The 15,386-nt window shown below is 38.3% G+C and overlaps 1 protein-coding gene across 1 annotated transcript in view; it reads left to right on the forward strand.

The window, feature by feature from the left end:
• RFX4 (regulatory factor X4) overlaps positions 1-15,386 on the forward strand; it is an 83,124-nt gene that overhangs the window by 27,071 nt on the left and 40,667 nt on the right. Inside the window, exons 6-7 of the mRNA XM_062492522.1 lie at positions 2,857-2,980; positions 14,016-14,077. Coding sequence (XP_062348506.1) covers positions 2,857-2,980; positions 14,016-14,077 — 186 coding nt within the window. The remainder of the gene's footprint in view (positions 1-2,856; positions 2,981-14,015; positions 14,078-15,386) is intronic.

Below are 15,386 nucleotides of genomic sequence, written 5' to 3' on the forward strand. Positions count from 1 at the left end.
GTTGTCTGCAGTATCTGGTGTCTGCTGAGTTAAAACTGGTTGTGTTTTTACTGTTAGATATTATTACCAGTTAGAGCTAGTGAAAGGTGATGGAGTGTTGAAAAACAGAAACTGAGGAAATGTCAGGTGGACCCAAAAAGAAGAGGAAGAAAGCAGTGGGGAAAGCATAGCAAAGACATAAAGGAAATATGTACATTTTGTCACATGGTTCATGTTGCCATCAGCTTTATTAGTTATTCCTTGTCTGGAATCTTGCTGTAAAGACCAAATAATATCAATCCCATGGGGAGATATCCTTAATGTTTGTGCCTCTCTGAAGGTGAAATATGTTAAACATTTTAAATGTGGAGGATGAAGAATAGCTGAAGAAACCAAGAATCGTGTCTGGATGACTGTCAGCCTGGCTAAATAGCCTTTTCCTGGAAACAGGAATGATGCTTTTGTTTTGTTTTGTTGATGATACAAAATGAAGTGAGAGGCCTGGTGAATGGAGCATTACTGCCAAATACATCATAATTGAGGAAACTGCCAAATACATCATAATTTGGGAAACTGCACAAGCTTGAATTTAACTGTTAAGGCATGAATATAGCAATACCTGGTGTTCTGTGCTTATCCCATGTTCCTGTGCTCATTATCATCTGTAAAGCTGTACCTTGGCTCTAAAACATTTATGTTTATTTCAGTGGTGAACTGGTTGACCAAGGTGCAAGTGTGAGACTTTACTTCATTTTTGGGGGTGTGTGTGTGTTTACTTCCTCAAACACAGATTTATTCAAAGTACAGACAACCTAATCCCATGCAGTTTGCTGTGTAGGTATACTCTGAATAATAACAGTATTTTGAAGCTGAAGTCAACAAAGCTACTCTATTTTCAATGTTTATCAAAATAACTTTAAAAGAGCATGGTAAAGCATAGCTAGGGAATAGATTCACCCCAGATTCATACTTCATACTTTTATGTTGTTATACTCCATCAAAATTAATCTGTTCTAGAATCTTCTATGTGATTAACAATGGTTAGCATCACAGTTGTTCTGTGGTCTTGAGATATAAAAATAAATGTTTTACAACACTACAGACGTGACTGCTCTAGAATAATCTCATTTAATCTAGAACTATGTAAGTGTGTATGGAGGGAAGCAGTAAAGACAATAATAGGACAGATAAAATTGTCATTCCTGTAGAAGGATTATGGGCTTTTTTCCTATACTGTAGTGGTACAAAAGGTCTCATGGTGAGCTACTGGATTTCACATGGCTTTATTACAACATGATATAAAATGTTTATATATATATATGTATATTTTATAACTGATAATGGTTTGTTAGGTAGGAGATTGCATTCATTATTTTTCTACAATACTGTAGAATGAAGCTGGATTCAAAATATGATAAAGTTGTTAAATAAAAGACAGGAAAATAAAAGAAGTGGAGCAAGATGGGTTTTTGATCATTAAAAAAAAGTTCAGGTATAATGGGGCATTGTTCAGTGTCAGACTAATGACTCCCTGTGAAAGAGACGAGAAAAAGAGAAAAATTCATCAGATATGAAGAGAAATAATTAACTGCTTTTCTTTCTGTCCTGTCCTGGTCACGGAAGCTGACATTCCAATTAGCAGCTATAGTATACAAACGAACTCTCCAGGTTTTGAAAGGAGGTTTTGTTAGAGCACTATGAAATTGAGGAAAGATGCCATGATGATATTTCTGTAGAAACCAGGGAAGAATAGATGTTGCCCATACAAACTGATTCCATTCATCTAGCCGGATATCTTATTAAAATAGTTTGCAGTCACAAATGATCACGATAACTGAAATGGAAGGTAGGTAGATCCTGAAAAAGGCAATGAAGAAGAGAAACAAGATATTTGGAAGGTGTTCTATTGCTATCAAATGGCAGGGGATTATTTGATGTAAAACAGGAGTTTTTGGAAAATATATATTTGTTTTTTGATGCAATTAAGAGGAAGTTACACCTAAATTCTTCCCTTACCCAGCAAGGCAGACAAGCACACACGTGACAGATGCCTATGACTGACATCATCAATAATAAGACTAATTATGGTTTAATGTTAAGTGTGTATGTACATATCTCCTGAACACATTTGGGTCAGCAACCATAAAAAATGGCATTTTAAAGGAATGTTTCTTCTACTCTGTAGGTTTATAATAAGACCAGTTTCAAGCTTTAAAAATGAAGCATATGCTTGCTCATATATTTGACATATAATTTAAAATTTTATAGTTGTATATTTGCATGCGTAAAAAAGATAAGTATAATTTCTAAAAGGTAGAAGATGTTATTTCACTGAGGTTTTTTTTCAGCATTGTATTCAAATTGTGTTTTCTTTTTGTTTTTTTCACTTTGTCCATAAACAATAGCAAGAAAATATTACACAATAAGATTTTGTGGGCACTCCTGAGTATTAGCAAATTATTTGCTTTAGCCATGCCTGCTTCCTCAAGGTAAGCAATTTTGCAGCTGGACAGGAGTGAAAAGAGTGTCATGAACCAAAGATGAAGTGTTCTGTAAAGAAAGAGGGAATGCTTCTCCTCAGTGAGTATTTATTGCTTCATAGTTGTACATATATTTATTTACTGTAGAATGCTTTTAAGGTATAACAGATTGCTGGGAACTCACAGCCTATGGTTTTGATAGCAAGTGTGAACCAAATGAAGCAAGTAAGTTTTACGGGAATGAATTGGAAGGAACACTTAGGAATGAAGCAGACAAAATTTACTAGACAAGTGGAAGTCAGAATATTTGGACTTAAAAGGTGAGGCTTTGTACAGTTTACCATGCAGAACATCCAACATACTTGCAGTTCTCTCTGTCTGATATTTGCTTTTTAAGGCTGGAGGAGAACTATGAGATTGCAGAAGGTGTTTGCATTCCTCGAAGTGCTCTCTACATGCATTACTTGGACTTCTGTGAGAAAAACGACACACAACCTGTTAATGCTGCCAGCTTTGGGAAGGTAAGTCTAAACTGCAGTATGACACCTTAAAATCTCACCTGGTTCGGGTGAATTTGTATTATTGAAAAGATTTAAATCTTCTACTGTTAGAGACAGAGTTTAATGAATGGAATCTCTTGTGCATTCAAGTTATTGGACAAAGGCTAAGATTATAAGTATTTTGATGGTTGGAATAATTTCTTACTGTGGCTAGGCTCCAGAGTATGTCAATTCCCAGCCTAACTGATGGTTGTATGATACAAAAAATTGGCAGTTAAAATTGGATTGGAAGTTGGATATAAGCCAGTGTAAACACATCTGCATTATGACCTGCACTGCTTAAACAAACATATTATTTTTAAAAACAGAAGGGCAAAATTGAATTCTGGACATGTCTGCGCCATTCTTGTAAATATGATATGGAGATCCCTGAATTAATTATATCAAATGATGTGGCAAATTCACCTGTTGGAGTACAAAACCTCCAGATATGAATGTCCAGGAAGCATCTAGCTGCTTTTGTGTGCACTGCAGGTACAGCCTGCCAAACTGTCCAAGTTATCTTTTTGCTCTGATTCCTCATGCTCCCCTTTCCAATCCTGCTCTAGTAAGAGCCACTCTGGTTAACTGCAGATTCACAGTGGAGCTGCACTCCTAGCACAGACAGAGCTGTGCATCATCTGTGTGTGAGCAGTAAAGCTCTACACTGGTAGATGTTAATAGCTGGCTAGAAGGGTACATAAAGTTTGTATTTTGGATTTGCTGGTTGGGTGATGTTTTCCTCTCAGTGAAAAACAGGATGATATTCAAAACTGAAATTCTACCACAGAGTGTGTCACAGGCCTTTAAAACCTGTAGGCTGTGAAGAAAACAAAGTGTAGTCTGCAACTGTTTTTAAAATGCTTGCAAGGATGAATCTGAAGCCCATTATCTTGCAAGCTCTTAGTGTTTGCAACATTTGTTCTATAGAAGTTCTGGGTATTCAATGAAGGAAAAATGTTTGTAGGGTAAGTGCCTGTCTAAAGAGTGGGTGAAGGATGTATTTAATGAGGTGACATTTTCTATAGTGCATCTTTAAGCAGGCAGTTTGGCAAGGAAAATAAAATGTACCACGTTGCAACATTACTGTTTGTTGTGTCTTGAAGACCTGCATAACTCAGTGGATTCTGTGTCAGATTTCTCTTTAAATACACTGCAGAATTGTGAATGAAGCTGTTCATTGTACATATTATTGCTATCAAGTGATAAGTGTAGCGGCAACATGTAATTTAGGAACAGTGAAAATAAGAAAGATTTCATTCAGGCTCACACATTCGGAACGTGGCTCAAATTTACACAATGGTACTTCTGCTGCTGCTAAAAGCTTCTGTAAATTGTAAGGAGTAAATATTGCAGAATTATTCCATCAGAACATAAATTTACCAGGGATTTCACTATTTATCAGTATGTGGCAGTTTTGTTACACTGTTTAATACTTCATCTCCCTTCTCTCCTGCCTCTCATACATAGACCTGTTCATTGGTAAGAGTCTCTTGACCTAGCAGGACAGGTACTATGGCTTCCATCCAAAAATCATGGCATTCCAATGTGTTTTTCATGTGCTGTGGTCCAAGTGTTTTCCTCTCTGTTGCAAAAGAGTTCCTAAGCAGTGTTGCATGAAACTTTTTACCTTTTTTTGTTTTTTGTGGAGAGGAAGGAAGCCCTACGCAATCACCATGGTACTGTTTCACAGTAGTTCTTTAGGTGGCCATAACTTCTGTATTTGAGAACTGGCACTTCTGCACTGGTATGTCCAGGAACTTCAGACAACAGGGGGGCAAACATTGAAGTGAAACAAGCCTCTTAATCTGCAGAACCTGAGTAGACCCCACGGATACTTTCCAGCCTGTTACTGCTAGCAAAATGTACTGCACAGTTATAAAGGTCTGCAAGGCACATCTGCATTCTCTCAACAGCTTGCAGTCAGCTTCTGCTTTGGAGCACATACATGTGTGAAGTTTTAGCCAAGGTTTGTTATCATGTGCTTAAATACCATATTGGCAAGGTGAGTTGCATCAATGCCTTGGAGGCAGTTGAAGCAGTGCAGTGAAATAGGTGCTATTTAAGGCATTCTGCACTTAGCTGCTGCAACAGAGACCCTGGACCTGTTTGTCCTCGTTGGGAAACATCAGGAGCCCTGCAGCTGTCATCTCCTCCAGAGAAAGGAGCTAGCTGTTCTGTGAAATTGTAAACAGTTTGCCTTTCAGTAGACCCCATTGAATTAATAATTCATCTCTGAACTTTAGCTCTGTGTGCAATGTTAAATATTAAGGTTTTTTTCTTTAACAAGCTGGTAGATTTTAGAAAGAGACGTGGAGTTCAGCACATTAAAACAAACTAATAAGTAACAGTGTTTTTTCTTAAACTTCTAGGACATGGATTGACATCAGACACTTGGTAATATTGCATTAATGAAACTAAAATTGGTCTGGGGAGTAGAGATATTAACAGAGAGACAGTTAATACAGACTGCTTTCTGAGGAAACCCAGCCAGTAGCTATTAAAGGAACAAGAAGCACAAAGAACAGAAATACTGTATAAATAAACACCTTCTAAAAAGCAGCCTGTACTCCTAAGCCATATAAAGAATATATAAAATCAGGAAAACTCTAATATGGCTATTAATGGGATATAAGTATAATTGTCATATGACAGAGACAGCTGTAACTTTGTTAGTCAAGATTTTAGTGTTTTACTCACTCATTTAACATGCAAAAATTGCAGGCAATTTTATGTAAACAAACTTTGTCAATCTGCGATGCTACTTAGTCTGTCATTACAGAACTATTTATTGTCTACTAAAGACAGGACCCAGCATTCTTTTATATACCTTAACTAAATAGTAATTAAGGAGGGCCCTGTAATTTGGTGGTTACAGCTCAGCATCAAGTGCAGAGTCCAGCTTTAAACTCCTGCCCTTACTGTAGACAGCCAAGCATATTATATTTTGATTTTGTGCAAAAGTGAAGCAGAAAAAGTAAAACTATTCCATGGAACCAGTGAGAAGACAGGAAGGTGAGGCAGGGCAGGTGTGTCACTGAGTTATTAACAACTAAATGTTGCATATGAGAACAAGCTCTCTCACAGTGAACGTGTTTAGACTGTGAATTAGTCTGCAGGCAGGAGTGAAAGCCCTGTTGCTGAGGTCACTTCAATAGGATGGCAGCCTTGTGCCCCTCAGCCGTGTGCTGTGAATGCCTTGGGGTCTGCTCTGGGACCCTGGGGCTCTGGAGAGCAAGTTTAGGGTGTTTCCAGCTGAAAGGTCTGCCCCTGCCTGCTGCAGGGAGGCTTGTGCAGATGTATGTTTGTTTTGAGTTTTATCTGAGCAGCATGTTAACATAAAATGCTGGTGATTATTAACACACTGTGCAAAGAATTATGGTGGATGATGACACTGACTTCTCATTCTTATTGTGTTTAATTGCAAAAACGAAATAATTCTTTATAAGGGCCTTCACTGAATCAAAAGAACAGCGGGAATGTTTTGAACATTTCCAAAGGCTTCAGCAGCTATTGTGCAGGGGTGGGTGCCATAAGGCCCTCCTGGCTCTACTGTTCTGCCCAGCTGTTAGCTGGGTTGGCATGTTTTTGAGCTTCTCTCTCACTTTTATTTCCACAGTTATGATTTTTGTTCTTTTGTGACCCAGGATGTAGACTACTTTCTTAGTCAGGACCCTCGAAGATATAATCTTCCTCTCCTGCAGCGATCTCTCCTATCCTCCCTGTCCTCAGTTCACTGCTTTAAATTTACTGGGCAGTGCTAATTCCCCTGCTGTGCCCTGCCACATCTCTCCCCCAGAGCACTGAGAGACTTGTGATGAAACTGCTTTGCATCCTCCTGAAGATGAGTTCTTCCCAACTCCCATGTGCCCCCTGGAGGATAAATACTTTCCTCTTCTGCTTTTTTTTTTTTTCCCTTTTCTTTCGGGGCTTTCCTGCCGTGTCTTTTGACAAGCAACAACAAATTAATATGTGAAAAGGAAAAAGAGGGTTGCTGACACTTCTCGGGGTGCTTCTCCCCTAGTCTGAGATCCCTTTACATAATTTTGGCATCTTAAAGAGGTTTAACATGGGTGCATGCTCACACAAATTTTGTTGCTCCCTGACTGGCTTTGCTGTAAGTGAAAATTGCATTCCAATGAATGCATTTCACTAGATAAAGGGCAAAGTCCACAATAGACTTGTAATATTGGTTAGGAAAGAACCTTTTTTTCCCAATAGTTTACTTGCTCCAGGGAGGTACAAGCTGTACCAGCCAGATTTCTTTTTCATCACGATGCACTGTTTCTATGCCCAGAATTTTTGTTTGCAGGACTGTTCCTCCAAGCATGACTAGGATAAATAAGATTTACAGTTTCTTGCTGTCATACTTCATGATTTTAAAGTTTGAAAAGGACAGAAAAGACCTTTATTTAAACCCCTTTGATAATGACATTGTGATGTGATTTCATTCTGATTTGTCTTTGTATTGAAATGCGCATATCAGGAAATTGCCTGCTGTTGTTCATAGTGAGATACTTCCTTATGTGTTTTTTATTTCTTTACTCTCAATTTGCTGTTAAGTAGACTCAATAGTAACTGGTATAGCAAAGCCAAATTTACTCTTAGTGCTCTCTTCTGATAGATTAAAACAGCACGTTGCTTTATTATGAGCAATTTCTACACCATTGCATGCAAAAATAGAACTGGGGAAAATCCATATAAATGTGAGGATGTGCTTTCTCTTATTGCACCAAATCAATCTGTCAGTGCTGTCTGAGCAGCCCCCAGCTTTCCTTCATCCCTTTTGAACAGCTAGGATTCCTGACCGAAGAAAAGTTACCACCAGTATGAGTTTTCTTCCCAATTCTGAATCTTCTAGGCCAAGTTCCTCTGATGAAACCATAATAACACAAGTCCTGCAGAAGCAAGCAGTCGTACTGGTGTGGGGAGCAGAGATCCTGCAGTGTAGCTGGAAAGTCTTTGCTCCCTTGGCTCTACTTAGCTGATTCTTGTGTTATTGCAGGTTGCTGACTACTGCCCTCTTCTTGGGCTTGGGGAGTAAGAAAACCAGTGAGGACACCTCAGTTTCTCTGGAGTGACTTTTCCTTTCTCAACACCTACAGCAATGGGATTTTTAGTGTCTTTACCACTTGAAGCATCTGGCTTCCAGTTAGGCCTTAAGCATGGAGCAGCCCCAGCACTGCTTTACCTCATGCCTTGTCAACATGTCCCAGAGGCTGTGCTTACAGCACGGGGTCTGCCAGAGAGCAGGGATCCTGGCGCTCAGCCTTTTCCCACAGATAGGCTGGGTGATGGCAGGCAGAGTGCTGGCACCAGCACAGAGCAGGGCAAGTTGTGCAGGGTTTTAGATCTGCTTGGCTTCAGCAAGTCAGCACCAAAAGTGGCTGCAGCTCAGCTAAGGATCTGAGGCAGAGCACCCCATGTTCACAGCTTTATTGGGATGCAGTAATCTGTTTGATCGTGCCTTGGGCTGAATTCTATCTGGCCAGAGGAACTGCTGAAGGAGGATGTTGTTTTACATAGATTAATTTGAGGAGAGGTCTGGCAAGCTTCATTGAAGTGTCCAGTTCAGTTGTAGTTCCTCACAGAAACTAATCTCCATAGCAGGCAGAGTTGGGCATGGACATTAGAGAAAAGGCCAGTAGGTTTTCTGCCTTGCTTTGCAGTGCCATTTGAGCTGCACCAGTGATAGAAACAAGTTCTTATCCTAGAGCTAGGTCATGCCCTATCCCAAAACTTAGGAAAGTAAGTGAAGAGAAGTGGGAAGGTTTAGTCTTAACAGACAACAGATCTGCAGTCAAGAGTACTGAGCCTGTATATTGCAGTCTTCCCTCCTGGCCATGAAAATAAACAGGCAAGAGGTAGAGAAGGTATAGACACAATTATGCCTCTTCTCCTTTTGTTTGCACAGTTTGGTGGATTTGAGAGACAGAAATGGTGTTTTGGACTACTTTGATTATGCTCATAATTGGATGTTTAACAGTCCAAATTTTCTTGACTATTTCCTCAAGACAATATGATGTTGAATCAGCCCCAAGCCATTTTGAGCCGAAAGAAACCTCTTAACACAGGTGTTAATAACAATATCTGTCTCAGAGCAGGATTTTGAAAAGCACTGAAGCAGCTGGGGAAGCCCTGGAACAACCCAGCTGGAACAGCACTGGGTCAAAGACAAATGAGCCAAAAACACTTACAGTTATAAGATTGAGGACATCAGTATTGTTGGTGTTTCACAGCAATGAGAATAAGGAAAGCATAGCTCTTTGACAATGTAGCTATGTTTGGTATCACTGACTTCTTTGCTGCTGCTGTGGTGAAGAATATTAAGACTGAAATATGACAATAGAAGCTGGTAAATAAATACATATCTTCTGTACCTGACTTCATAAAAGAAAAGCATGCTTTCTAGATATGGGACCTGAAATCTGAATTGACACAAGAAGAACCAGGTCTTGGTATGAAGAATTGTTATGGGAGGAAAGAGAATTTATTCCATGGCATGTAGACTCTCTCTAGAATCTCATAAAGCTAGGGAGTGCAGAGCCTGGAGTCCATTTCTCATTCTGGCAGTGTGTAATTGCTGGGTTGCAACTTGATTTGGTCTTATTTCTCTGCCTGGTGAAGTTCTAGAGGTAAGGCTAGAATTATGTCAAATAGAAAGGAACATGAGTAATGAAGAATAACATGCCTCTAGATCAAGTGCACTAATGAAATGATCATGCCTTTTGAAAAGCAGAAATTTAAATTCTTCTAGCAAAAAAGCTTCTAAAAGCCATCCTCTGCCTGTTGCCCCAGAGTAAAATTTAATATTTTGACAAAAGAAGGGGAAATAAGTTACTTCAGAAGTTTCCAGACATCTCTGATTTCTTCCATCTTTGGAATTTGCATGAAGACAGATACATAAGATGCTTTATAAGATTTCTTTTCCCTGATTTGTTTTGACATTTCATAGATGATTTTAGATGGAACAGCTGGGAAACATAGTGTTCACAGTTTGATAGTGACTGTGAAGAGGAGCAGTGGGTCACAGTGTAGTGGTGAAAGCAGAATGTCTGTGCCCGTGGCAGACTGTTTGAAATAAGGTGATCTTTAAGGTCCCTCCCAACTCAAGCCATTCTGTGATTCTGCAATTCCTTATTTTAACACTGAGCCTGGATCTGCCTGTGCTGTACTGTTACAGTACTGGAGATGTGGGGAGAGAGGCAGTGGCAGAAATGACAGCTGGCAGTAATCAGGTTGAAGGAATGCACCCTTGCAGCCATTTGTGGGTAACAGAACAGCTCCTGCAGTTTGCAGTGCCTAAGGTTATTAGGTTGTGCAGACTCTAATACAGACCCTTACAGAGGAATTTTTCTAGTTGTTGCTTATAAAATTTTCTGTGTTTTACATGGATGCTCAAGTAATCAGTTTCATTTTTATTGCCTTAAGAATGACCAAAAATACAAGTGACTAGATATTTAATTCAGACTTATCCAGACACCTCTGTTGGTTTAAAAAGTTGAAGTGGGATAAAAATCCTGTTATCTCCCCATGTGGTCTACCTGTACAGACATTCCAAAACCCATTTGTCAAGATTGTCTTCAGCAATGTTAAACAAATGCTGATCTGGATATACTAGTCCCCTGAAAAAGTGTAAATCACATATATGTTGTTTTATAATGTAATGACTACATTCTTCATCTTATGTATGCAGTAGGCACTCAGCAGATGATAAAGCAGTTCTTAATATTATTGTTTTTAATCAAGAAAGGTATAGAAGATTTTCTGTAGGCAGAAGGCAAAATCATGTCTTAAGTAGAGTACAGACAAAGAGAGGGAAAAGACATCGAAATTCAGTAACTGAGAAAGAAATTGTCGGATTTTTTTTTTTGTGAGGCTAATGTGGTAGGGACATAAGGTATTTCCATGTGTAATTCCTGGTCTACATCTGTTTCAAAACCAAAAAGCCAGGAATCCTAAAATAACGCCCAACAATTAAAACTGCCATTTTGCTTAGGTGAAATTTCACTTGGAAAATCTAAAACCTGTACCTTTTTACTCAGCAGTTCTTACAGGGCAGCTGGAATTATGGTCACTTTGGAGAAGTGTGAGATGAAATTTTAGCTCTGCTGAAGGACAGTGGTAAAAGATCTGTTCACTCCAAAATTTCCTTGGATACCACCCATGAGATCTTTTTACCACTGTTTCTGTCGAGTAGCCAGAACTGCTGTGAGAGCAGGGACTTTCCATTCAGAAAGCAGCTCAGATTGCATGCTCTGGTCTTGATTCATTTGCTTGTGCAAACCTCACTGCAGTGATGGGAGGAAAATCATCAGATCCAAACCTGGATTTTCATGTCTGACAATTAGAACCCACTTCCCTCCCCACACAGTTGTAAAATTAACACGTTTTTTTCTATAGGTCTTTAAAAGTTAATAAACATGAAACCAACAATAACATATTTGTGCAGTGATTTTTCAGGTTGACGATGATTTAATTTTTTAAAAGACGTGTAGTGGGTTCTCTGCTTTTTCCACTGATTTCAGCACACAGTGAACTCCCCTTTGTCTTGCCTGATCTGACTTCCTCTCTGCTTCCAGGGTAATCTTCCTGCCTTTACCAGTATCATTGCACAGAGATTTGCATAAGCACAGCTGAATATAAGCATTTATATGAACAGAGAGTTCTTTTAGTATTTGACATGTTTTATTTCAAATACAGACATTAATAACAACACATATGTGCACAAGCACCTCGGTGTAAGTACACTGTGTTATATTTTACATATGCAACATTAGATAAAAAAGCCCTGATTTTTTTTTTTTCAAAGCTTTGCTTGATTATTTTCTTTGGTTTTTTTTTTTTTGTGTGTGTATGGTTTTTTTTGATGTTGTTTTGCTTTGTAAATTACTGGGAAATTGTTTTTTAAGTGATGCATACTTTTAAGATACATTCTGAGAGGTGAATCTCATTTCAAATGGGCTGGATTTGAAAAAGAAACAAAGGAAAGAAAAAGGGATCATCTGATCAACTGCCTCATTATTATTCTCTTTTCCTGATCACCTCTGCCCTGGTATGTAGAAATTGGCTGATTTATTTAAATCCCAGTAACTCCCATGGCATATGGTTCATAAAGTAACATTTACAGTGTGCATTGTAGCACTCCACTGCTACTAGAAAGACTTGAAAATAATATGGTTTGATGCTGTTCCAAAAGGAAAAATAGAGTAAAACTATCTTTAATATTAAGTCAACTGCTGTAAGAGCAGCTTTTGGAGAGGGATAGTACTTTCTGAATGACAACTGACACAACCCCCCTCCAAAAAAACCCACAAAACAACAAAACAATCAAAAAACTAACACAACCAATCTTTAAAAAATCCCCTAGCCCCAAAAAAACCCCGTCCTCAAAAAGTAGTTCTTCAACACTGCCTTTTTTCCCACAGCCTTGTGGAGCCCCCAACCCTGTCTGCAGAAAATGAAAGAGAGAGGGGTGGGATTAATGTGTAATTAAAGGGAATTTGGAAGGCTGAGATGTTGCGGAATGTTAGATCAGTAGCTGGAACAGCATGTGGTGTTCTTTAGGCAGGCTTCATTGAATCCATACAAAAAAAGAAAGAAGGGCTGCTTGCCTGTCTGCTCATTTATCAAACAGCTAGGCTGAACTTTCACAGCTCCACAAAAGTGTTTTACTGTTTGCTGAAGTTTTGCTCCAGAAATTAAAGCTGAACAACCTAGCCACTCTGAGTCTCTGCTGCATTTTTGACATCAGATGCCTTGTTCAAAGCTCTTGGAAACCAACATAAGTAATTTTTGCATGGTACTAATGGAAGGTGGTTGTACCTTTGCTAAAACCTCCCCAAAAGTGCTGAAGAAATAGTCCAATATGTGACATTGTAATGTCTTTATTTATATAGCACCTTTTGATCTAAATACATGTTGCAAAGGTTTCAGTCATCAATCAGGATTAAATATTTATCATGGTGGCAAAATGGCTAATGGGGAAAAAAATCTATATTATTTAATCAATTTTAATGTACTTTGTTCCTAGTTGAACAGTTATATTCCATCTTGCAGGCTTGTTTTCCTTTAATATTTGTTAGTGTCACCCCCCAAAGAGGAAGCATTTAGCACTTTATGTAACAAAATCACAATTAAAATGGATTACAAATTTTAAAAGGAAGTAACTCCTTCAAGGCTTTTTTTTTTGCATGACTGTTGTTGCAGAAAATTTCTCCTCCTACTGCAGACCCTGGCGAGAATCTGGTTCAATCCTCTGAGGTGCTGAGCATGTCCTTTCCATCAACAACAGCAAAGCTTTTTCATCAGGATTAGCCTGGGTGATAGAGGCTCTGATGACTTAAGGCACAATCTACTTTCATTGATTTATTTCCTTAAATGCAACTGGCACTGAAGAAGTTTTGGGTTGCAGTAGCAGTGCTCTTTTAATGTCTGCTGACACACTAGAGTTTGCATTCTTGATGACATCCTGCTGTTTCTGAGATCCACTTGTTTTCCATAGAGGATAAATTGATTATGAGGTATATTTACAAATGTCATGATGAGTTTTCCTTGGTAGAAATTTTGTCCCTGTCAAATACCAAAATATTTTCAGAGAATCATATTTTAGAATAAGAAGTGTTTAGTGGTTGGTTTGTGAAGGTCTGTAGAGAGCTTTGATGATCCTGCAAAGTGACATAAGTAACAGGCCAATTTTAATTACAGTGCTTCTTAGTTTAGAGGCAGAACTGATCTTAGATTTTTAAGGGAATATGTTCTATTCCAGTAACTTCTGAAAGTATTTAAATTAATGGTAGTTAATGAAATTACAGTGAAGCTTAAAGACTTTTTTCACCTTTCAGAAATGGAAAAAAATGGAGAACTTTATTTCTGATTTCTCCCACCACATATTTTGTAGACATCACAGTACAGTTTTTTCTGTTTTTTTTTTTTTTTTTCTTAAAAGTTCATATTGAATTAAGCATTGGTTTATGTGCTTTTCCATTGTCTTAATATCAGTTCTATTTATTTGCAGATAATAAGACAACAGTTTCCACAACTAACGACAAGAAGACTTGGAACCAGAGGCCAGTCAAAGTAAGCAGTGTATTATTGTCATCTCTGGCTCTGGCTTTTCTGAAGGGGAATGAGAACAGGGAATAATTTGTGCAGTTGGGGACTTAAAAACCACTTTCACGGAGGTTCTGTTGTAGTCTTTACATTATCTGATAGATCCAGCAGTGATCCTGCAAAAGTGGTCTAATGGAGCCCTTTTACTGATTTGATTAGCCATGTTTTCCATGTTGTTTTTCATCTCAACTCACTTTACACAACGTAAAGGACATTCACACTCAGGAGTAAGGGAGCTACTGTTGGAGGCTGGGTAGCAACAACTGGTTAGCATCCTGCTTCAGGCTGGAGAACAAGTGTCAGGATGCCCTTTAGAATTTAGGTAGGAGCATACATTGACCTAAACTGAAATTGTCCACAAACCTGTATTTAACCACCTTTTTCCCACATAATGAAATCCAACATACCTTTAGGTGATTAAAGAAGTAACTTACTACCTCGCCCAAAAGATGGTATTTTCTGAAAGCAGTTCATACTAATTCCAGATGGAGAAACTGATTCAGAATTAAAAATGCGCTTTCTGGAGTAATTTTTTTCCACTTGTTGATAAGATGTGATTCTGCCAAATTATGTAGACAATACAGCAATATTTTTACACTTTTTTTTCTGGTTGTGGACTCCAATATATTTTTCCAGGGGATCTTTGAATCTTTTTGTGACAAACATAAGGCCCCTCACATAATAAAATCTGCTTTTCTTGATTAGCTTTCACAGAATCCTACAGAGTAGCAAAAGCGTAGTGTCTATAGATGACAAGTGAAAAACTATGGAAAGCAAAATGAAAATGTGAGATGGTGTGTTTGCAAAATGTTTTGGTAAAACTTCTCTTTCAAAATAAAGCCTAAAAAACATGATATGGCTAAATGCTGAGAATGAAATATGTTATTAGGATTGATCTTACAAACTAAAGCTAAAATAACCAGCTCTTTAAAGAGAAAAAGAAACTAAGATGGTAAAATAAATGCCATTAAAGACAGACTTACTGTGGTTTCCTAATAAGTGGTCCATGACAAGCAGTATTTATTTGGCGGGACAAAATATTGTTTCCCCCAGCTTGATATTTGCTTAGGTTTCATAACTAAGTTTGCTTTTTCTAGAGCAGACATATTTAAGCAGCTAATTGAAGATTTGATTTTGGGAATGGTCCCAAATGCAAATTCAGAGTTGCCATAACATCACTTATCAAAGCCACCAGAAATCTCTCAGGTGGAAATTCTGAGCTAGCCATACCAGGAAAGGATATCTCTGGTTATGGATAGGACCATAATCAGAGAGT

This window comes from Cinclus cinclus, chromosome 4, assembly GCF_963662255.1.
Source record: "Cinclus cinclus chromosome 4, bCinCin1.1, whole genome shotgun sequence".
In the NCBI taxonomy this organism is placed as follows: domain Eukaryota; kingdom Metazoa; phylum Chordata; class Aves; order Passeriformes; family Cinclidae; genus Cinclus; species Cinclus cinclus.